The following is a 24,287-nucleotide window of genomic DNA, read 5'->3' as shown; positions in this document are numbered from 1 at the left end:
GTATGTGCGTAACACTGTGCAGGGAGAAGAGGACAGTGTGTAGAGTGACAGTGTGTAGAGTGGGCTTTGGGGAAGTGCTCTTCCTTGGATCACAATCCAAAAAAATATGTATAGAAGTTTTTTAAAAAGTGCCCTAGAGTGCCAATGAGTTGGCCAGTCCCCACTGAAAAACCTCTGATCTAGAACATCCTGTACTTAACAACCAAAGGTAGTTCTTGGGTGTGGTTGTATCCTTCCTCAAGGCTGAGAGAACACCTGAGAACATGTTTACCAGGTAAGTAAAACCTTTGAGACCCTTGGTGAATTGCTCTTGTCAGTAAAACACAACAGTCTGCAACCACAAGACATCACTTGTGCAGGATGGGGGGTTACTAGAGCAGGATGGGGGGATTATCACCACTGGCTCCTTCGGCCAAACTGGGAACACCATCTCTTGCGGAAAATCTGAGGAGCCATTCCTCCTAAATGGTGAGTCACAGAGACAAATGGAAGCTCAGGGAGAGTCTAAGGAATTCATCCTTCCAGCTGGTAAAAAATTTTTTTGTTGTTAACTTCCTTTAAATATTCAATTCAGCGGTTTTAGCATATTCTAAAACTCAACTACCATCATCACTAATTCTAGAAAATCCTCATCACCTCCCCCCTCAAAACCTGGCATCTATTCTCATTCACTCTCCATTCAGGCCAGCCCGGAGCCCCTGGCCAGCATGGTCCTCTAACATTCTCTACAGATTCGCCTATTCTGGACATGTCACAAAGACGGAACCAGACAGTATGTGGCTTTCTGCAATGGCTTCTTCCACCCGGCATCACGTTTTCAAGGGTCACCCGTGTTGTAGCGTGTACCAGGATTTCATTCCTTTTTATAGCCAGATACCATGCCACTGTACAGAGAGACCATATTTATCCATTCATCTGCTGATAGACATCTGGGTTATTTCCACTTTGGGCTATTACAAGTGATGGTGTCAGGAACATTTATGTCCAAGTTCTTGTACTTGTGTATGCTTTCATTTCTCAGTAAATACCCAGGAGTGGCATTTCTGGCTCATATAGTAATTCTATGTTTAACTTTTTGAGGCACAGCCAAAGTATTTTCCAAGAGGCTGGACCATTTTCTATTCCCACAAGCAATGCGGGAGAGCTCCAGTGACTCTACATCCTTACCCACACCTGTTAGTGCCCAGCTCTTTGAGGACAGCCATCTTAGTGGGTGTGAAGTGGCATTTCCCCGTGGCTTGAACAAGCATTTTCCTAATGAATAATAATATTGAACATCTTTTCATGGGCTTATTGGACATTTTTATGTCTTCCTTGGGGAAAATATAAACATATGTCTATTTATTTGTTTATTCAAATATATTGCCCCTTTAAAAAAACCAGCTTATCTTTTTATTGTTAAGTGGTAAGAGTGTTTGATATATTCCAGATAGGAGTATATGATTTGCAAATATTTTCTTCCATTCTGTGAGGTGTCTTTTCACTTTTTTGACAGTGTCCTTTGAAGCACAAAGGTTGTGTACCCCGTTTCGTGATGAGGTTAATTTACCTATTTTTTTCCTTTCCTTGTGCTTTTGGGTAGCATATCTGAGAAATCATTGCCTAACCCAAGGTCACAAAGATTTATGCCTGTGTTTTCTTCTAAGAGTTTAATAGTTTTAGCTCTTACATTTAGGGCTTGAAGCATTTTGAGTTAATTTTTATACACAGTGTGAGGTAGGAGCCCAACTTCATTCTTTTTTTAATTGAAGGATGGTTGACATACAATGCTTTATTAGTTTCAGGTGAACAAGATAGAATTCCAACAATCCCATACATTATTCAATGCTCAAACAGTAAGTGTAATCACATACAAAGTTATTACAATATCATTGGCTATATTCCCTGTGCTGTACTTTTCATCACTGTGACTTACTTTTATAACTGCAAGTTTGTTCCTCTTAACCCCCTTCACCAACTTCATCATTTTGTAGGTGTATTACCAGTTTTCCCAGTCCCATTTGTTGAGCAGATTGTCTTCCCTACTGAATTCTTCTGCCACACTTGTCAAAAATCAATTGACCATGAATGGGAGGGGTTTTAACTGCACTCTCCATTCTATCCCATTGGTCTACTCCATTGATCCACATGTCTATCCTTATGCCAGTACCACACTCCTTTGATTACTGAAGCCTTGTAGTGAAGTTTGAAACCAGGAATTGTAAATCCACCAACTTTGTTCTTTCCAAAAGATCATTTGGCTATTCTGGGTCCCTTGCATTTCTGTGTGAATTTTAGGATTAGCTCATCAATTTACGCAAAGAGGCCAACCAGGATTTTGATAAGAGAACTGCATTAAGCCTGTAGATCATTTTGGACAGTACTGTCATCTTAATAATATTTAAGTCTCTGATCCATGAACACAGGATGTCTCTCCATTTCTCTGAGTTTCTTCAGTTTCTTTCAATGATATTTTGTAGTTGTCAGGGTATAAGTCTTATACTTCTTTTGTTAAAAGTATGCCTATTTTTTCTTTCTTATACCAGTATAAATGCGTATATTTCTTAATTTCATTTTCATATTGTGAGTTGCTAGTATAAAGAAATACCACTGGTCTTTGCATATTGACCTTGCACCCTGCAACCTTGACGAATTCATTTATTAGTTCTAATGGGTTTGTATGTGTGCATGAACTCCTTAGAATTATCTACATGCAAAATCATACCATCTGCCAAGAATTTTACTTCTTCTTTTCCAACCTGGATGCCTTCTGTTTCTTTTTCTTTCCTGACTATTTCACATAAATATTAGCTTCTTAAACACTTGTAGCCCAACTTTTCATCAGCTGCCAATTCCAAATGGTTTCATAAGGGAATCCCCTGTTCCTAGGGCTATCTTCTGACATGCTGGTGCCCAAGGATGCTGGGACGGTTCCATGCAAAAGTAAAAGCACTCTAAAGTCAGAAGGATATTAGCACCACCCTCCACATCTGAGGTCCCACTCCCACTCCTTATTCTGAGCTCAGAACAGTAAGCTTCCACACACCAATCCCATACTTACCACCTTTCACGAGATCCCAGAATAAAGGAGTAAAAAGATACTGGAGAGAAATGACAGGTCCAGGAGAATAAAACCAACCCATCAACCAATGAGAGCAGCAGTGGGGGCAGGGCGTATAAACCCCCGTAGGAGGCCAGGGGAGATCCAGGGACTGTCTGATGGCTGAGTCACCCCAACATTTCCACCGTGGAGACTACTTCCCCAACCCATGCCAGAATTTCCCACCCCACTCAAGCTACCCCGAGGTGTGGAAGGGTGCAAACTGAAAGGTACCTTATACATACACGCACACTGCCACCATGGGGCAGACTGTCTATGCCGGCACACTCCGAGCCACAAGAGGCAGTCCTGGCCCAGCCGGGTCACACTGTGGATGGCTGCGAGCAGCTCCTCTGGCTGGAGCTGTGGCGGCTCAGGACAAAAGTGGATGAGTTGCTCTTTTTGCTGACGCTGGTCTCTCCCGGACGATTGCCCTTCAGATAGCTGGAGGAGCAGCAGAGGAAGCGCTGTACCAGTTCGTGGAAGAGATGGCCCGTGAAGAGCAAGTAGATCCACGGGTTGCAGCAGCTGTTGAGGCTGGCCAGGAGCATGGCTATGATGAAAGCCGAGGCTGAAAGGAGGATGGGGGCGTGGGGAGAAAGGAGAACAGGCCATCACTACTGGAGGGCCACCATCATTTCCCGAGAACAGCCTTCCCCAGGCACCAGGTGCTGAGTCACAAGACAGAGATGTAGAGGGACAAGTTCTGCCTGCCGTCCACATCATGGCTCCGGGTGTGCACTCAGCCTGCCCCCACCACACACACACCCCAGCCTTCCCAGGCTCAGCCAAGCCCTAGAATGCTCCCTGTCCTTTCTCTCGTCAAGAGTACCCGCCGAATGCTTCCGTCAGCAGGAGCTGCGCACGTCACAGCCACCTGTTCATTCATAACTCACCCAGCGCGTATCCAGTGCCCACGACTCTGAGTGCCCAAGAGCACAGAGTCGAGGAGCTGCCAGACCTAGTTGGTAGTCTTGTTCTGCCAGCACAAATTACTTTAGTTCCCCAGGAGACTGCTATTTGCTAATCTTTACATGGGGATAACAAGAGCATGCAAAACACGCAGGAAGACTGCAAGGATTAAAAAAATGCCTGGTATACAGTAAGGGCCCAATACACGGTAGCTGCTATCATGACTGTGTGCCATGCACCAGGCTAGGCCCTGGGGACACAAAAATAAAATGAGTAGCACCACAGGGTGGGCACAATGCAGGCCGGTTGGGCAGACCAAGGAAGGGGAGCAACTCGGAGCTAATCATAGGCCAGTCTTACAGAAAGCGACGTTTGAGCCGAAACCTGAAAGATGCTTAGGAGTTTTCTAGGCAGAGAACGGAGGAAGAGTGTTCCAGGCAAAAGGAATGGCCCAGGCAAAGGCATGGTGGCAAGAAAGCGTTGCCATCTTCGCCGTTGAGAACACTGAAAGTTCTGTACCCCTAAGAGCACGCTTCGGCATGACAAATCAGACTCACACAGGAGAAAAGGTTATCCTGAAATTCTTTAAGGTACTGGGCAGAAGCCATTATACTAGGGATTTATTGTGTTCCAGACAAAATTAAGGATCAACTTCAAGACACTGCTTTTTGCAAATTCAAACTTTAAGAAGAAAGAAAAATTCTGAATCCTGAGGCACCTGGCTGGGTCAGTCACTAGAGCGTGCCACTGTTGATCTTCATGTTGTGAGTTCAAACCCCATGCTGGGTGTCGAGGAAAGAAAAAAGGAAAGGAAAGTAGGGAGGGAGGAAGGAAGAAAGAAGGAAGGAAAGGAAAGGAAGGGAGGGGAGGGGAGAAAAGGGAAAAGAAAGGAAGGGAAGGGAAGGGAGAAAAGAAGGAAGGAAGAAAGAAAAGAAAAATTCCTAATCCTATATACTTCCAAGTAGAGGAGAGGGAAAAAATTTGAGTTTCTTGAAATAGACTTCCATCTGACAAACTACAGATCTCTCCCACCAATGGAGGAGAGTGAGCACTCCCTCCAGAAACCTGCCAGGACAGCAATACACCCAAGAATGCTGCTCACAGCCACATCCTTACCAGTGAAGGCAGCTGCAAGAGGGCTTGAAAAATCTGCTGCTCTTTGATCTTTTCTGCAGAAAGTTTTCAGAAAATATCTCCAGAATTCTGGGCGCCTGGCTAGCTCAGAGTGGCCTGTGACTCTTAATCTCAGGGTTGTAAGTTTGAGCCCCACGTCAGACATAGAAATAACTTAAATGAACAAATAAATAAAATAAAAACAAAACAAACCTCCAGAATTCAACAGCTGAATCCAGGAAAAGATTTCTCACAGGGACTGTGAAGCCACAAGACCTAGATGCCACCACAGAGGCAAGCATGGAGACATCTGTCAGACATCTGTCACCTAGTCACCAAAGGAGGAAGGATGATTATCCACAAGATGATGGTTTGGTTCTCAAACTGGGATCCCTGTGTCACCTGGGAACTTGTTAGAAATGTAAATTCTCAGGCCTTACCCTAGACCTACTAGACCAGACTCTTGGGGGTGAGGTTCTGACACACACACAAGTTGGAGAACCACTGGTCTAATTCCTTGGTGCACCTGTCGGCACAAGAGTAAACCAGAGCAGATAAAATGGAAAGTCTTGCACAAGAGACTGTCCAGGGAAACAAAGGAGGAGCATCTAAACCTTAGACTAAAATAGTAAAGAACAGGAAAGTGGAAAAGTGGAGGGGGAAAAAGTCAGTACTGCTCATTTTCTATAAAAGAGAATGAAAAAAATACATATTTGATTGAGTAGCTAAGAAGATGAATTTAAGTTTAGAAATTCTGGTGAGAAATCACCAAGACTAAAAACAGAATGTCCTCAAAAATTCAATGTATAAAATAAAGGAGGCAAAATCAACACACGGTTAAAATTTTAAAAAGACCCTGAGAAATAAACTACCAGACTCAGCGGCAAGAATGCAGGCATGTAAGGTTAGAAAACAAGAGAGAGGACAGAGCAGGAATGAACAGGCTTGCACAGGAAGGCACCACCTTTTACCTAACTGTATAGAGTTAAAACTGTTATCTTTTCTCTTAAGCTATTTGCCTGACTTTACATTTGGATCATTTAACTTATTTATTCTATTTAAAAAAAAAAAAAGCATACAGAAACATCAACAGCAAAAAAGGAAACAGTTAATGAATTCCAGATACACCACCCCCCACCCCCAATGGAGATTCCCTTCCTCTGTGTGGCCAGCCCCTGTAGGACTCTGGACCAAGGCAGGTGCCTCTGCCCCCCTCCCATCCCGGTGGCCACAGACACGTAGGATGGGCCTGGCTTGGCTCCCTGGGGGATAGATGACCCTCTCTAAGCTGAACCTGCTCCTGTCAGGTTGCCAAAGGCGAAGGGCACAATTGCACTTTTAAAAATCTGGCAATATCCTAACTGTCTAGAGACAGGAGTCCACAATGGTGGAAATGCCAGCCCTCAGCAGGGAGGAGAGCTCTCTGGGAATCAGGAACCAGCTGTAGAGGACATTTCAGAGGAAGGAAGCAATAGGAATGAAGGCACATAAGTGAGAATGTCCAAAAACATTCAGGGACTACCAGAGTTGTGGAAAGGGAGTTTCACGGGGAAAGAAACAGGAAAGAGCCAGGCTGAGGAGGACCTTGAGTGCAGGCCGCCTAAGCTTTAGTCTACAGACAGTGGGGAGCCCTTGGTGGTTTCTAAGCAGGGGACTGATTGACTGCCCCTCACAGGCTCTCTGCATTTTTTCTGTTCCTTGTTTAGACCACACTGTTGCCCTTTCTGGTGGCTAGAGAAGCCAACAGGAATAGAACAAAGCATGGAAAATATTGTCCTCACAATTCACGATGTTGTTTCCAAAAGAGCACAGGGCCATGTAGTGATGCTGACCATGGGAATCACTGCTCAAGTTGGCACAGGACCCTTTGGTTTTCAAAGCAGACTCATCCCCGTCTTCTGTGTGAGGAAAGGGAAGCCCAGAAGGGAAGTGACTTCCCCAGGGACACACAACATGTCATCCCGTGTTTCTACCTGAACTTAATGAAGCTATTCCTTTTCAAACTAGGTCAGTGTTCACACATGTCAGGTTGGTACCAGTTAGTGAATCCTCTCAGTCTCAAAGCAAAGACATAGGCTTGCCAGACAATCCCTCTTAGGGTATGATTTGAGGGCAAGTCAGAGAGCAACTATCCTTTTCCCACACAGGTAGAATTGCCCACGGAGGCAGGGTATTGCCTCTTCTCAGTGATGATCTTTTATAATCTAAGTATATCTGGGATGGGAAACACATTACCTCCTATCAGACCATCATCGTTCCTAGCAGAGATATCTCCTGGTCTAGACCAGTGACCAACAAGCTCTATTGTTTGGCCTATGGGGGCCAAATCCCACCTGATGCTTGTTTTTCTAAATAAAGTTTTATTGGAACACAGCACACCCATTCATTCATATATTGTCTATGGCAGCTTCTGCACTACAAGGAGAAAGCTGAGTACCTGTTCCAGAGACCTTATACCCACAAGCCTAAAAGAGTTACTGCCTGGCCCTTTACAGAAAGCTAGCCCATCCTTGATGCCTGGAGGAGGGGCAGATGTTAAAAAGCTGTGGAAAGGGCTCCTAAGGAGGGGGGGGGGAATCCCACAAAGCAAGCCCCGCCCACTTCTCCCCACACCCCTGTGATGGCTTTGGTTTCAAGTTACCCAGACTCCGGCACAAATCCTGGCTCTGCCATTTTGCACTTTGTGGGTTCTAGGGCGAGTCATCTAACCTCTTTTTTTTTTTTTTTAAAGATTTTATTTATTTATTTGACAGAGAGAGAGATCACAAGCAGGCAGGGAGGCAGACAGAGAGAGGAGGAAGCAGGCTCTCTGCAGAGCAGAGAGCCCGATGCGGGGCTCGATCCCAGGACGCTGGGATCATGACCTGAGCCGAAGGCAGAGGCTTTAACCCACTGAGCCACCCAGGCGCCCCGTCATCTAACCTCTTAACCTCAATTTCTCCATCTGTGAAATAGGAGTAATAAAAAGAACTCCTTTACAGAATCATTGCCAAGTTTCACTAGTCAGGACGCCAAGTACCCATCATGATTCCTGGCACTCAGTAAAAGTAAAAACTTAACGTACTCAGTTATTACCATTATCACTACCATGATGTGTACACGCCCAGTAAATGCTACTTTTCTTAAGGATAACAAAGTTAACGCCAACCCGTGTGAAACAATGGGGAGAGGCTGCTCCCTGGGTTGGGTTGTGTCTTGGAATCTGAGATAGCCCAGGGTGGGGCACAGGACACAGGACCCAGTGGCTGAGCTGCTGGAAGATGCACTGACATATGGCAGTGTCCATCCAGTGAGTCTCTTGGGCCAGACCGCATGGCCAAGGAGGTCAGCTCATACGTAGATTTGTTTCCTGGCTCTACAGGCCCGCACCACCAGTCCAACCAACAAGCTTATCTACCCTGTTCAGCTAGCTTGTGACTTCCGGACGGGTTTAAACAGACTGAAACAATGGGCCATCTTCAGGGAGAGCGAGGGGGTTGCCGAGGCCCCACAAAGTCAAAGGTATGCCGAAACAACGAACCAGCGATGGAGGAGAATGTCCTTGCCTTATTCCATCTTCTTTGGGGTCCTGGGAATGTCTGATCTCGCCCTGCAGATTTCAGTACGAAGACCCGTTTTAACTCACATGCAAGCCTGGACATCGCAGGGAAGAAGCATCTGTCTCTGCACCGCAAACTGCCCTCTCTCCTTTCTGCTCCAGCATTCCAGCTCGAGGTTCTGGTGCACGCCACACGCAGGGTGTTCTTCTGGACCAAAATCCTTAAATGCGGACTTCTTTCTCTCTTTTTCTTTGTTTTTCTCTTTTTCTCTTTTTCACTTATTTATTTGAGAGAAAGCGTGAGTGGAAGGAGGAGCAGAGGGAGAGAGAGAATCCCAAGCAGGCTCCATGCCCAGTGCAGAGCCCCACTCGGATCTCGATCCCACAACCCTGAGATCATGACTTGAGCCAAAATCAAGAGTCAGCCACTTAACCAACTGACCAAATGGGTGCCCCAAGACTGTCTTCGTCAAAACACATCTACCCGTGGGGTAGCTGTTAGAGAGGCACCATTGAAAAGCGACTCAGCGTGGTGCCACCTCGAGCTGGGTCTAGCAGAATTGCAGCAGATGGCATGGCGCCCTGAGCCCAGATCTCATCTTAGGACCCAGCGCGGCTCATTTCCCAGCTACCAGGGAGCTGGCCAGTGAGGCTCTCAGCTGGGTTCCTTTTGGGGCACTGTCTTTCACCACAACAGAAACCCCTGTCCCAGGAGCAGCCTACACCCAATGACCAGTCCATGCAAATGTACAAAGGCCCACCCCTTTGCCTTAATTCTGGCTTCTCTGAAGGGCCGTTCCCTGCTGCCCAACTCCAACCCTGGCCCCTGGCCACATGTCAGACAAAGCAGAGCAATGATGAAGTCAGTGCAGAAAAGGAGGAGCTGGAAGTCAGAATCCACAACTCCTCCAAAGGTGTGGTCTACAGCCCGCACCTCCTCTGGGGCCAAGGGGGTGGGCAAGTGGTCACAGAGGGGCCCCAGTGGAGCCCTGGCTCAGGGAGGAGCCAGGGACACAAGATTCAGATGCAAACCCGTGGGGTCTGAATCCTCCACCTAATCTTTCTCTGAGCCACATCTACTGTATGAGCCTTAACATCCTTATCTATAAACTGGAGGTGACACTTGCAAGGACTTTGAAAAAACTGGTGGGGGGTGTAAAAGGGCTTTGTGAATTGCAGTGTTTATTCAGGTGATTAGTATCGTTATTAACAGATATGAGATATGACCAGCTGCATCATTTTTAAAGCCCAAAGTTTAGAGGCTCCGGATCCCAGATCAATTAAAGAAAGTGTCCTTTGCCTGTTTTTCCATGACTTCAAAAATTGGAAAAAAAAAAAAAAAAAAAAAAAAAAAAAAAAAAAAAAAAAAAGGAGCCTGCGTGGCTCAGTTGGTTAAGCAACTGCCTTCAGCTCAGGTCATGATCCCAGAGTCCCGGAACTGAGTCCCACGTCGGTCTCCCATCTCCATGGGGAGTCTGCTTTTCCCTCTGACCTTCTCCCCTCTCATGCTATCTCTCGTTCTCTCTCTCAAATAAATAAAGAAAATCTTTAAAAAAAAAAAAAAATGAAAAGCCAGAGGCCTGGGGTTGGATGCCATGACACCAAAGGAACTCCTGATCATCCATTTGGAAAAGCTTACCTAGGGGCACCTGGGTGGCTCAGTAGCTTGGGTGGCTGCCTTTGGTTCAGGTCATGATCCCAGGGTCCTGGAATTGAGTCCCGGATCAGGCTCCTTGCTCAGTGGAGAGATTACTTCTCCCTCTCTCTCTGCCTGCTTCTCTGCCTAGTTGAGCTCTATCTCTATCTCTCAAATAAATAAATAAAATCTTTAAAAAAAAAAAAAAAGGAAAAGCTTACTCAGCCAGTGACTTAAGAAAAGCCAAAAGGAAAGGTGGTTGCAACCCTGAGGAGGGCAGAGGAGGAACCCAGAGCTCCACTGGGACCCCATCTCTTCCACTTGCTCCCCATAAAAATAACATCCCTCCCCAGGGTGGTGCAAACTGAGTGCAAACTGAGCCCTGAGTGGTGCAAACTGCTCTCTCTGGTCCTTGCCAAAAATGGGGGGCCACTGGGAGGCACTGGCCCAGGGACTGGTCCTCACACCTGCCTGGTCACCAGCTTAGCTTTTCTCGGAGGAAAAAGAGGAGATCAGATGTTCTAGCATCCTTTCATGCCCTGTGCTCACTGTCACAGGACCTACTCTCAAGGGAAACATAGAGAACACAGCACTCTATTCAACAGGGAGGGGCAGCACTGGGGGAAGGGGGCGGGGCTGCTGTGCGGGTGCAAGCCTGAGGACTAGGGGTGATCCTCAAGCGGGGCTCCTAGGCACCAAGCAAGAGATGTGAACAGAAATGGCCACCCACCAAAAGCCAGATGCCCTGCTGGGCAATTTTACACGCAGGAGACAGACACAACTCTGTATTTCCACTAAGCACTGTGATTCATGGAGGGGTAGGTGGCAGAGCACCACTTGAGGATGAGGACGGTATGCCCCAAAGTGTTCCACCAGCCTACGAGCCTGGCTTTACTCAAGCCCCAAGAACTCCCATGTTCAGATTTCCCAGCACCCCCTCCATCCTGTCACCGAAGGCCCAAATTAGCCCCGAACAGCTGATGGGCAGCTGGCCGTGGCCTCTCTGGGCTGCATTGTGCCTGAGGCAACTAATGCATTTCACTTCAAAGACGTGTGGCTTAGCTGACACCTCTCCTCAGAGTCAAATCAAGCCCACCCACTTTCATAAGAGGCCCTCGCTCCAGAAACCAAGTGCTTGGTTCAGGACCACACCCCTCAACAAGGGGACTGGGAATTTGGGTATAAGTACCTTATTCCTAGATGAGCTTTATAAGAATTTGAGAGCTGTAGTTCACAGAAGGCTTTTTCTTTTTACGATTTTTGAATGTATACTCACATAAAGATTGAGTACTAACATGTATTATGGAGTGCCTTTTTTGAAAAGACCACAATTTTACAACATTGGAATGGTTTTAAAATTCACAGATGTGTGATCACCCCACGTATTATAAAGCCAGGATTAAAAGCCAAATTTGTGGGCTACATAGCTTTAACCGAGCTTCTATTATATCATTGTCCAAATCTGGGGGAATCTATTACATCACTGCCCAAATTCTGGAAGCAGAAGGGCTGGGGCTTTTTGGTAAAAAACCAGCCCTTCTTTACCCTGCAGGGAACGACAGGCCATGCAGCCAATTTCAACCACAGGTGCAAAGGCAAACTGCACATTTTGATAAAAGAGGTAAGATATTAAAGACTTCCTATTCAATATGTAGTCCTTCTATGGGCAGGCTACACAGGCATAGCCTGGCCGCTTGGTGAAAATGCACTCTCGGGCTCCCTCCCAGACCTCCTTAATCAGATTCTGCATTTTAACAAGATGCTCCCCCACTCCGCCAACGTGAGCTCTGCAGCTCACTGAAATTTTATAAGTATTACTAGGGAGAAAGATAATAATAAAGTATCTGCCCCATGAGGTCAACAAGGAATGTGCTTCTTTGCACAGCCAGCTCCTACTCATCCTTGGAAACCCTTTTCAAATGCTGCTTCCTCTCTGAAGCCCTCCTGATTTTTTTCCTCCAGGGAGACAGAATCAACAAATGCCTCATGGGGCACTCATCAGGGAGGGGGGAAAGGAGGGAGGGGGGATAAATAAACACTGATAGTAAAGATCTCTCTTCCTGTGGCATCCCTTCACAGTATCATTACTTACATTTCCAGACTTGTGGCTGGGGGGATGGGTGTCATTTGCAAAAAACAGGAAGAGTTCTAGTAGGGACTGAACTGAAGTGAAGCGTGAAATTAGCGGACCGGAAGTCCTGATAGAACTGCTGGAAAGGCAAAAAGGCAATCTCTCTGCTTGACAATAGGAGGGGGCTTTAACCCCACGAGTGGATTCTCATGCAGTACCCTCTAGGAAAATCAGGTTCATACCCAGATATCCAGGTCTGGTGGAGAGAGAGAGAAAAATGGAATGAGCAAGAGTGACCCTTGTAACTCGGAGTGAGGTGTGGGCCGGAGCATCGCCGTTGTGGGGGTAAGTTCCAGCTCCCTGCAGAGCACAACTGGAGACTCTGGCCAAGGCTGCCCCTCTGTGGGTGGCTGGAAATCAGGGGCTGCGACTCCACTGCCTGGTTACACCCCCTTCCTGCTCACCCCCTGGACAAAAGCCCCCTGCCACTTCTAAAACCCAGAACTAGAACTTCCCACCTCCCCTCCTGCTGTGTCCTCCAGTTAAGGCTTTTGTTTCTCTTCACCTCTTCATGCTGGTTTGGAACACCCAGGGGCTTGCTTCCGGCCCTCACCAGAAACTGCAGCCCTCTTGCGGAAACCGCTCTTCCTGAGCTCCCGACAACGCCCACCCCCAACAGCACTGACCAAGCCCGGGACCTGGCAGACCTTGGGGGCGCCTCAGTGGCTCAGTTGGTTAAGTTTGCCTTGGGCTCAGGTCAGGATCCCAGAGTCCTGACCTGACCTTGATCCTCTGGGATCAAGTCCTACATCAGGGCTGCCTGCCCAGTGGGGATCCTGCTTCTCCCTCTGCCCCTCCCCACCAGCTTGTGCTTTCTCTACTGCTCTGTCTCTCTCTCTCTCTCTCAGATAAATGAAATCTTGAAAGAAAGAAAGAAAGAAAGAAAGAAAGAAAGAAAGAAAGAAAGAAAGAAAGAAAGAAAGAAAGAGAAAGAAAGAAAGAAAGAAAGAAAAGCAGACACTGATTGAGCACTTACTATATATGCCAGGCACCATGCCTCTGGCAGGCAGAGCCCACCCTGCCCACAAGCTAAACTCTATTCCTAACTCCAGAAAACTGGGCTCTAGGCTGGTTTAGTCAACTGCCCAAGGTCACTGCTGCCACACCATCATGCTATACCTCAGGACCTAAGAGCCCGATACCAGCTGGGCAGAAAATGAGGTGTTACTTCCAGAGCTCTGTAACCCTTCTTGGCCTGACTGTCCCATGTTCATGCAAATGCCAGCTGTTGGCCTCAGGAGGGCAGGTGAGGAACTGGGGATGGCTTCCTGCAAACTCCCCTCACTGGAGGACCAAGGTATCAAAGCAGAGGCTGTGTGGACAGGACCTTGGGAGGCAGTAATGACTGTTTGCAGAGTGGATGCATCGGCCTTCAGAGGAGGAAGAAGACCCCGGATGAGGCTGCCAAGTTGTGCCCTGCAAGGCTCCTGGGAGCATCATTCTCACAGACCAAGAGGTAAAGGGCACCCCCTGGAATTGTGCCACAAAGCAATCCACACCTGGACTTGACCTTTGAAAGACAAGTCTCTGCAGAAGAGACTACAGTGGGCATCCCTACGGGGAGAACAGAATCAGCATGGGTGCTCAGCAGAAGGACCCTGTGGGAACCAGCAAGTCATCAGGGGTTTACAAGGCAGATTTAGCCGGAGCCCAGGACAGAGGTGACGAGGGTGTCCTTGTTTACTAAATACTAGGTCAGGCCACACCTCCATAGTGGGTCTAAACCAGCGCTTCTTAACCAGAGGCAACATTCAGCAATGTCTGGAGACACTGTTGGTGGTCAGGACAGATGGAAAGGTGCCAGTGGGATACAGGGGGGCAGAGGCCAGGGATGCTGCCCAAACATCCCCCAGCACCCTGGACAGCTGCCCACCCAACAGGGATTACAGGGCCCAGAATGTCAGGAGTGCTGACATCGAGACACTCTAGTCTCCACCCAAAAAGAGATGTGTGGTAGAGCTAGAATGGAGGGGTCATCAGGGAGTAGGAGGATCCGAGAAGCGGAGGCTTTGAACACACAGTGCCCAGTGGGTGGTACCAGGAGGACACAGGCAGCCAGGTGTGTGTGTGTTGGGTGTTTCAGCCAAGAGAGCCAGGAGAGTAGAGATGTTGGGGTCACAAAGAGGGTGCAGGGCTCTGGGGCCAGACCAGGAAGGTGGAAATGCACAGAGGCCTGGTGTTAAGTGTTTCCTTGTTTGCAAATGAGCTTCCCAGCTCCTCCCTTTTCCTGTGGAACTGTGGTCCCTCGGGTGTGGCCTACCCACCTCACCTTTTCAAGGATGTTGTTCCCAAGGTTTGGGTGGGCCAGGCACCTCAGAGGGTCTGGTCTTTAGGTGAGCCATTGATAGGCAAAGCAGTGGGAGAGGAAGGGCAGGAGGAAATTGGACAGATCATTCTCTGCCCTGAAGAGCTCTTGAACTTGGCCCTTCTGGGGATAAATTGCAATGAGATGGACAGTTAACAACCACACTCTTGTCATTAAGCAATTGTGAGTTATGTTTTTGGCTAATGCGAGTGCTTCCCCTTTGGGTTTCTGTCCCAGGTGACTTCACCTTTCTCCCCAAGAGGTTTGATCAATAACAGAAAAAAAAAATCTGTTGGAGGAGGCTTTGCTGCACATTTCTTCCATTGGATGGATATCTGCAGGGGATACTTCTAAAAGCACCCAGCAGATCCCAAGGCCAAGAGTGGTAGGCCACCTTGAAAATGCTGGCCTAGGGATGAAGGCCAGTGTGACAGGGCAGCCTAGGGAAGACCTAGGTTCAAATTCCATGCCTCACTCAACAGTGTCCTCAAGCAGGTCTTGCCTCTCTGGGCCTCAGTTTCTTCCTCTGTAAAATGGGGACAAAGCCCCTTTACCTTGCTGTGTTCAGGTGAGGATGAGACGTGGGACTGTGTACTCAACAAGTGGGGGCCTCCTGTTTCCAACTACTCTAACTCCTCATGTCACTGAAGCAGATGGCCACAGAGGGTGTCCTGTTCTAGCCCCACAGGTCTGCTGGGGGTAATGGAGGCCCAGAGATCACACAGAGATATGCCCCAAATCACAGAGAAGGCAACAAGACCAGCTCTCAGCACTGCCCAGTGCCGTCTCCTAGGGCTGATGCAACAGGGCCTGGCAGAGCACAGGTTCACCTGAGGGTGAACCCCATGAGGTTCCCTTCATTTCCAACAATTGTCAGTGCAAAGTGCTGGGGTTGTCAGGTGGCCCAAGCCCTCAGGCAGCAAACCTGCCAGCCCAGTCTCTCCAGAGAGGACCCAGAGCCAGGGGGAGGTCTCTCCAGAGAGGACCTAGACCCACAGCCAGACACAGCCTCCCCATCCCCCAGAGGGCACAACATCCTTGAAAAGGTGAGGTAGGTAGGCCACACCAGAGGGACCACAATTCCACAGGAAAAGGGAGGAGCTGGAAAGCTCATTTTCAGACAGGGAAATACTTAACACCAGGCCTCCTGTGCGTTTCCACCTTCCTCCTAGTACAACACCCCTGACAGAGGTTTGGTTGCCCCCAAGTGACTAGGGCGCTCACTTCTTCACCAGGCAGCCAATGCTAGTGTTGGAGGGCTGCTTAGAAGATCCTTATCTCTCTGGAATCCAAATCCACACACCCAACCCAGGCCATCTCAAGCACCTTTTTCCTCCCATATCCCTCGTGTCTGTTCAACCAGCATTGGCTGAGCTTCTGATGGGTGCCCAGCACCATGCTCGGCAGTGGATGCACACTAGTGAGCAGAAAGAAGGGGTCCCTGTTGTGACCAGGCTCACAGTCCAACCTTAACAAGTTTCTCCTCCACATCCCCACCACCCTGGATGCACTGCCTATCCTCTACAGGCTCTGCCTCTCCATGCCCCAATCCCCTCTGCCTGGGCTCTTTCGAAAAAATGCCCATCTCCTTCCTCAGGAATACCTGCCAAGATTCTCAGAGTCCATCCCAAGAATGCAAACAAAACCTAACAAGTAGAATGGGGGAAGAGGAGAAGAGTGATGTTGATCACGTGGCCCCCAGGTGCCTCGAGGCACACCCTGTCATTCTCCTAACAACCCCACAGGTAGGCTTTGCTTCCTTGATTATATACAGGAGGAAGCTAAGGCCCAAAGAGGTCTAGTGGTTTGCTCAAGGACACACAGGAGAAAAGGGCAGAGCAAGCTCCAAATAGGCCAGACGCGTGCTTCTTTCCCTGCACAAACCACGCAGGATTCCACAGTGCCTGCCCGCTGTGCTGGCCCACCAGACAGGTCCCTAGGTCCCTCCACAGTCTCCGTGGAGTGGAGGTCCCCACCTTCTTCTCTGGGCATTTTCTTGCTCCCATGGAAATCAGCCAGTTTGAGAGAAAACAGGGACTATTCTGTATATGACTCATCTATGAAGTGTTAGTGAGATTTTTTAATTCAAAAGCTTCTCCCCTAGCTTCCAGGCACCAGACAGGAGCCACGAATAGTGTTCAGTGTGGACGGGTGGCACACCTGCCCCATCTGTCAACCTGTCCCCGCTTCTCTCTCATCTCTGCCTACAGGACCAGGCATTTCACCAAAAACTAGAGCCGGAGACTCAAAATCACCCCCACCACATCCAACCAGCATCAGTGAACCCCTGGAAATACAGACATGCCCCCTCTCCATTTCCTCCCTCCCAACTACCCCAGGTCGGAATCCTGGGGGCCAGCAGCCAAGCAAATCGCACTGAGTTCAAGGGGAGAGGTCAGCACTGAATCTTTGACAGTGGAATTTGCTTGCCAAGATACATATGGGGCTGGTGCACACGCGCCGCGGGTGTCTGGTCTCACTCCTCCTCCTGTGGTCTCACCAGCCTCATTAACGCAGGGCTCCAATGGTGGCTTTGGGCTTTGGGTGGGAAGGAGTGCAGTAATTACCACAGTGCTCCTCTTCCTTTTCTCTTCTCTGTTTTTTCTTCTGAACAATGGAAATATTGAAATTGAGAGTTTCTGTCTTTGCTCTGGCTCTTAGAGAAAGGAAACTCCATGCATGGCTCACCTCTACACACAGAGCCTTTATTATTATTATTACTATGATTATATTATAATTTTCCTATCCCTTTCTCCCCTTCATCCAGGTTTCCTTGTATCTACTTTGTCTTGCCACAGTACCTGAATCTTTGTGGCCAACCTCTCATTACTTTTGGAGCAAGGTGAGCTCTGAACCCCTAAAGGCAGAGCTTGGTGTGAATGCAGGTGTAGGAGGGAAAGAAGCCCATGAAAGGAGAGAGGTGCGAAAGGAGTGCCTGGGCTTGCAGAGAAGGTCAGGGTGCACAAAGCCTCAGAGAGGTAGGGGGTTTTGAGGTCAGCAAAGGGCCACATGGACAGCTGAAAGGCCAGTGTGACTTCTCCAACCCCTCTGGCAGCCCACGGTTCAGTTCGGAGCTTCTCCTTCCCTCAGACGTTTTTAGAACGAAGCTGTTGGCAGGGACAGATCCCACATGTGCCGCACTCCCTCCACATTTTTTTTTAAAGATTTTATTTATTTATTTGACAGACAGAGATCACAAGTAGGCAGAGAGGCAGGCAGAGAGAGAGAGGGAAGCAGGCTTCCTGCTGAGCAGAGAGCCCAATGCGGGGCTCGATCCCAGGACCCTGGGATCATGACCTGAGCCGAAGGCAGAGGCTTAACCCACTGAGCCACCCAGGCGCCCCATCCACCTTTATCTATACCTGCCTGCCCCTGGGCTTCCTGCAAGAACTTCTGCCTGCTCTCAGTGGGCTTCCTGAACTTCCAGCCTCTACCCCCCAGGAGATGAGCAGAGCAAGGGGCCCGGATCTAGATATTTTGCATCTCTTCTCAATTCCCTTCATCTTGGAAAGTGAGGGCTGTGCATTCCTTCCATGGTGCTGATCATAATTCCTTGAATAGCTCAAGTATCTCCTTGTTTTGTTCCTTAACACTTGCCGATGGCCTCCAGGCAGTCATGTCTCCAAACTGACTGTAAACACCATTATTTCTGATGGCCCAGCCTGCTACTTGCAATTATCCCAATTAATGCCAGGTGGGCACAGAGCTTGCAGTCCAGCTGAGCCCAAGTCCACTCAGACCCCCACTGCTGCCCTGAGGCCGTGGCACGGCTTGGCGGGGCTTGTGGCCAGAGCCCAAGTCCTCGATGCTGGACAGGCCCTCACATGGGGACTGGGTGCCCGGTCCTGGAAGGAGGCATCATGAATCCCACTGTCTTCATTTGTTCTCTTCTCGGAACACCCAGGACACAGAGGGCCAAGGATGAGGGGGCCCTGGGCTTTCCATATGGCACCCACCCTTTCCTCTGAACTGGGAAAGAAGCCAAGGAACAGAGGGAAGACCTGAGGTTCCTAGAGTCTGTTTCTCTTTCTGCTCCTAGAGCCTGAGAGCAGGAGCCTGGCCCCACCAGGAGAGAAGGCCCCACCGTGGAAATCCTCAGGGGACAGCATGCACACAAAAGTCCTCTGGCCCCCACTTTAGTCGGATGCTCCCTCATTCTCTCTCCTCTTGTGTTTTGTTTTTTTTTTTTTTTTTAATATTTTATTTATTTATTTGACAGAGAGAGATCACAAGCAGGCAGAGAGGCAGGCAGAGAGACAGGAGGAAGCAGGCTCCCTGCTGAGCAGAGAGCCCGATGTGGGACTCGATCCCAGGACTCCGAGATCATGACCCGAGCCGAAGGCAGCGGCCTAACCCACTGAGCCACCCAGGCGCCCCTTGTGTTTTGTTTTTAAGACAAAGACATGTATTATTATCTGATGCCTTTTCAAAGCACAGGAAACATCGAAACCTCACTCAGTAACTAAGATATATGTTGACCATATATTCTCATTTTTAGGGAGGAAAATAGGAAGAGGAGAGCAGGTGAAGGGGTGGACAACAAGAAGTCATATGAAGGGGGGTGGGGGAGAAAAGGGAGGGAGAAAAATTCACCAGGAAGAAAAATGAATGAGAGAAGCCAGGGGAAGGAAAGAGAGGGAAATGAATGAGTGCTGAAATGTCCTCATTCTAAAAGCAAGACACTAACAGCCAAGGGAGAGAAGGGGACCCCTCACCCAAAGTCCCACACTAGTGAGGGCTAGAGGGAGGGCTCCCCAGTAGGCATCTCCAGAATCTGCTCAGTATCAGTCTCACTTCCTCAAGGACTGGGGTTTGAGCTCCTCAAGGCCCAGGTCTGGTATTTCTTTGGCTCCCGCCCAGGAAACAGATGTAGTCTGATACCTTAATGAGAAACACCCACTGGTGCCTTTGGCTGGGCCCACTCCCTAGTTCTGTGTCCTTTATCAGAAGGCTGGCACAGGAGGAAAGAGCTGAGGTGGAGCAGGAACCCTCCCTCCCACACCCGCCCGTTCTAGTCTGCCTCTGACTGACAGTGTGACCTGGAGAAAGCACCTTCCCCACCCTGGACCACTGAACCCTTTCTGTAAACTGTGACCAGGGGCTACACAATGGAGCCAGGCTGGCTCTGCTGTGTCTGCCCGGCAGTCCTCCCCTCCCCACTGCCCCAGCCTGCAGCACCACAGGTGCCCCCTATGTGCTCAATGATAACTGTCCTGGCCGCTAAGAAAAATGCTGGATTACGAGGCAGGGCTGGGTAACGCCAGGAGTCTGTGGTTTCTGAAAGACAGCAAAGGAAAATTATCCAGCTGAACGAAGGGAGATTTCGGCTTCCACGGGATGGTTGTATTTTAGACTTCTGGGAGCAGGAGTGATCATATTTAGAAATGGGACATTTCTGCAAAAAGGGTCTAAAGCAAACCCCTTGCTCTACTCTTACAATCACTAGAGTCACCTGCATCCCAGTGCAGTGCTATGGGCTTACAGGCAAACAAAATGTGTAAGTCATTCACCACCACTGATCATCCCTCCTGCTCTTTGCAGATGAGCTATTAGAATTGTGTGCAATGAAGGTGAAGCTGTCTGGAGCTCCCAGCAACCCAAAGCTGGCCACAAGCCCCAGGACCCAAGGCGCTCTCTGCTCCCCCAAGCTCCCTCCCCACATATCACTCCATTCTACGCCCCACCGTACTTCCCCTTACCACCCTCAGCCCAGACCTCCACAGTCCTCCCATCTGGAGAGCTCATTCCCTCCCTACAGAAATCCCCCAGCCTACCAGGTCAAATCCGAAAATTTGCATCTTTGCCGGGAGCCTCCCATCCTTTTCCCACCCCTCCCCGCCCAGCACCACCAACGTCTCTGGCACAAGGCACCGCCAGTTCCCCGCTCCCCACTCCCCCCACCCCCAACCAGGCACTCACCTCTCTGCCTTTGGAGACTCTCCGCCTCCAACAAGCCAGGGGTTCAGAGACTCGACCTTAGACCTTACTTCCCCACAATGCCCCGCCCTCCTACGACTACTCAAGTACTCAGCGACTACTCAAGTACTCAGCCTTAAACTGGACAAATCAAATAGCCCACCTACCACAGTCCTCAACCAGACCAGACCCAGGAGTTCAGGTTGATTTGAACTTAAAGGGGAAGTTCAACATAAAGTAAATTTCAAGTGGCGAGAGCTTCGGCTTGGACAGGGTTCGAAAGTTACTTCCAGGGGCACCTGGGTGGCTCAGTGGGTTAAAGCCTCTGCCTTTGGCTCAGGTCATGATCCCAGGGTCCTGGGATGGAGCCCCACATCGGGCTCTCTGCTCAGCAAGAAGCCTGCTTACCCCCTCTCTCTGCCTGTCTCTCTGCCTACTTGTGATCTCTGTCAAATAAATAAATAAAATTAAAAGAAAGAAAGAGAGAAAGAAAGAAAGTTACTTCCACCACTTGCTAACCAAGTGGCAAAGTCATTTGAACCTCAGTTTTCCCATTCATAATAAGGAACCATATGCCCCATATGTAGCCCAAGGACTGTGCTAAGGACTTTGCGCGCATTTTCTCATTTCATACCCCCATGAGAGCCAGTACTTCCATCATCGTGGCCGTTTTACAGAAGAGGAAGCCAAGGCTCAGGGAAGTTAAGCCCCAAATCCCCTGGCCAAAGGATAATGGAGCCATGCCTCAAACCCTGCAGGATTCCGAAACCCACATCCCCAGCACGAGATCCCCAGAAACCTGTCAGTGTGGAAGAGGCAGGACAAGGACCCCGTCCCGCCGCGCTCCCTCCGGGTTTCCAGCCAGCGCTACCTTCCTTGGGCGCGTTGGCATCCCAGACGCTCCACATCTGCACGAAGAAGAATGGCGTCCAGCACACGATGAAGGCCAGCACGATAATGAAGGTCATCTTAACTGTGCGGATCTTGGCCTTGGAGATGAGCTTGACGCTGCTGACGCGTGCCAGAGCCGCGCGCCCCGCGCTGCCCGCCGCCCCGCCCTCCGGCCCCTCTGCAGCCTCCGCTGCCGCCGCCGCTGTCTTGAGTCTCAAGTTCTGCCAGATCTTGAAGCTGATGAGGCCGTAGCAGGCGGCGAGCACGATGACAGGCACGATGTAGACGGCGAGTGTGATCCACGTGATGTAGGCCTTGGGCCCCCAGGGCTGGATGAAGACGGCCCAGCAGTCGAAGACGCCTTCGGCCACCTCGCGCAGCGAGAAGATGTGCACTTGCGGCGCGCTAGCCACCAGGCAGCCCAGCCACGTGGCGAGCACCGCCAGGCGGTCCGCCCGGCGACGCAGCGCCCGCAGCGGCTGGCAGATGGCCAGGCAGCGGTCCAGAGACATGAGCAGCAGCAGGTAGGTGGAGGCGAACATGCCCACCACCTGCAGGTACTTGACCAGGCGGCACAGCAGGTCGGGCCCGTAGAAGCGGAAGGTGATGTCCCACAGCAGTTGCGGCAGCACCTGGAACACGGCCACCACCAGGTCGGCTATGCTCAGGTGCTTCATGAAGAAGAAGAGGCGCGAGTGTTTGTGGCGCGTGGTGCGCAGCGCCAGTAGCACGCAAGCGTTGCCGCTCAGCGCCAGGAAGAGGATGAGGCACAGCACGGCCACCTCCACGCGCGCCAGGGCCTCGTTGCGCTGCGGGGGCCCGGCGGTGCGGTTGCCCTCCGCTTCCGGAGGCGCCTCGCTGCCGTTGACCGCCTTGGCGCTCCAGTTGGTCACCAGCGCGCCCTCCATGGCCGTGGTCGCCCTGCGCCCCTGGTCTTCAAGCCCTTTAAGGAGTAGTGCGGCGGGGTGGGGCCGGACGCGTAATCCCGCGCGCCTGGGGGTGGCGGGGGTGAGAGGCGCTCCTCCGGTTTCACTCGCTGAGACGCCAAGGACCGATTTGCTGGTCGGAGCCTGAAACGAATCCAGAGGACTCTGTGAAGACCAAGCACTACTCTCCGGAAGCACATCCGACTCAGTTGTACCCTTCCCAGGAGCCCCAAATTATTTGGGACTAGGGGTACAACCGCCAGCCCCGGGGATGGTTCAGCTGCCACCCCGGAAATCCCCGTTTGAGGTACCTCCTCTGAGCCACTGGAAATGAGCGGGAATCTGCCAGACTGCCGGTTCCTTAAGATTTTAAGTCACTTACACTGAGGGAGAGGGAAAGGTCCTAATCACTTTCCCGCGGGACTGCGCCTCCTAAACAGACCACCTCTCCCAGAGATCCCCAAACTAGCCGCCCCGCCCCACCTTCCAGACCCTCAGCACTTCGATCTTCCGCCAGATGCCCAAAACAGCCATCTCTCCTTCCTCCAGTTACTTCCTTCGGAGATTCCCCCAAAGGTCCACTTGGCTTGGGAAGCTCCAGCTCAGAACCATCCCCCTTCAACCTCTTATTTCTAAGACGTCTAGCCATCCCCTCTCACCCCCGAACTTCCACAACAACTGCTTCGGTGGGTCCCCAATCCAGAGGCCCCTCCTGGAAGAACTCCTGTCTGAATACCTACCCCCAGGGCTCCCAAATGCTGTTCCGGGTACCCCCTCTCATAAGGATCCTCCCCAGCCCAGCAGTCCCGGGAAGCCAACGCTGTTTTAGCCCTCGACAGTTTAGGGCTATGCATCTTGAGCCTGAGCGGTCTCTTTGCCGTCTCTCAGAGCTCGGGGCGCGTCTCCAGGTACCAGGGGCGCGAGGCACCCCACCACCTCCACTTGGGTTCCAATGACTCCTCCAGCCCCAACCAACCCGTCTACCCGTGCGCAAGACCCAGCTACCTGCACCCAGTCCTCGAGCTGGCCTAAAGTTGGCTCCCTGGGGAAAGTGCACCGCCGCGGACAGCTCCGAAGACGCGTGCGCTTCCAGGCCAGGTTGGGATGGCTGCTGGCGGCACCCAGTCTGATACTATCGTGCGGTCCCGGACTCTGAAGCCTCAGCTGGAATCCCCTCGCCCGCACCTAACTGGTCACTGGATAGGGACAGAAGGCGAGCTCGGAGCGCTGCCGAGGCTGTGCGCGCTGACAGCGTCAGGATGCGGCGCTGTCTGCTGGTGCCCCGCTTTTCTGCAGCCTGGGGCTGGGGCTGCACCACCACACGAGTCCGCTGGGAGGCGCGGAGCGCAGGCCCCGCCGACCCCGCGGAGCAGGGTTAACTCGCCCAGCGTTCGCCCCAGAACGGTAATAAACAGGGTTCTTTCACAGTGGCTTAAAACTGCAAGAGGGAGGGAGCTCATAAATAACCCGCTTGGTTTCTTCCTTTCTTGGTTTGGAAGCTCCTGACTCTCAGGCAAACGGGAAGCTTGGACAGCGGTGTTTTCCCCTGAGTAGATGGTGATGAAGTTGCAAAAGCATTTAACTGACGTTTCCCAAACATCAGGTTAATTTCAACGCTTATTTTTCCCCTCCCCTGAGCTTGATATACTGGATTTAGCAGTGAATTCAAGTAAGTCCTTTTATTCCTATACCCATTCCTAAGGAATGAGAAATGCCTTCTGTTCTAATCAGCACTGGCAGAGGACTTCATTCTTTAGGTAGTTTTAGGGGAAAGATCTCAAGAAAAGAAAAGGAAAAAAATCTACCTTCCTCTTAAATTGATTCTGTTCCTTTGTGGCCC

General features: G+C 50.3%; 1 protein-coding gene across 1 annotated transcript; it reads right to left on the bottom strand.

Annotated features, from left to right (window-relative positions):
• Positions 1 to 1,756: 1,756 nt before the first annotated feature.
• OXTR (oxytocin receptor) lies at positions 1,757 to 23,715 on the bottom strand. The gene is made up of 3 exons (XM_047746077.1): positions 23,453 to 23,715; positions 21,502 to 22,591; positions 1,757 to 3,650 (listed from the first exon to the last, which is right to left on the bottom strand). The coding sequence occupies exons 2-3, from the start codon at positions 22,427 to 22,429 to the stop codon at positions 3,403 to 3,405; spliced, it is 1,176 nt and encodes a 391-aa protein (XP_047602033.1). The 5' UTR covers positions 22,430 to 22,591; positions 23,453 to 23,715; the 3' UTR covers positions 1,757 to 3,402.
• Positions 23,716 to 24,287: the final 572 nt, after the last annotated feature.

Source organism: Lutra lutra, chromosome 1, assembly GCF_902655055.1.
Source record: "Lutra lutra chromosome 1, mLutLut1.2, whole genome shotgun sequence".
Classification (NCBI taxonomy): Eukaryota; Metazoa; Chordata; class Mammalia; order Carnivora; family Mustelidae; genus Lutra; species Lutra lutra.
Note: the sequence above shows the minus strand (reverse complement) of the source record. Positions and strands in the feature narration are given on the sequence as shown.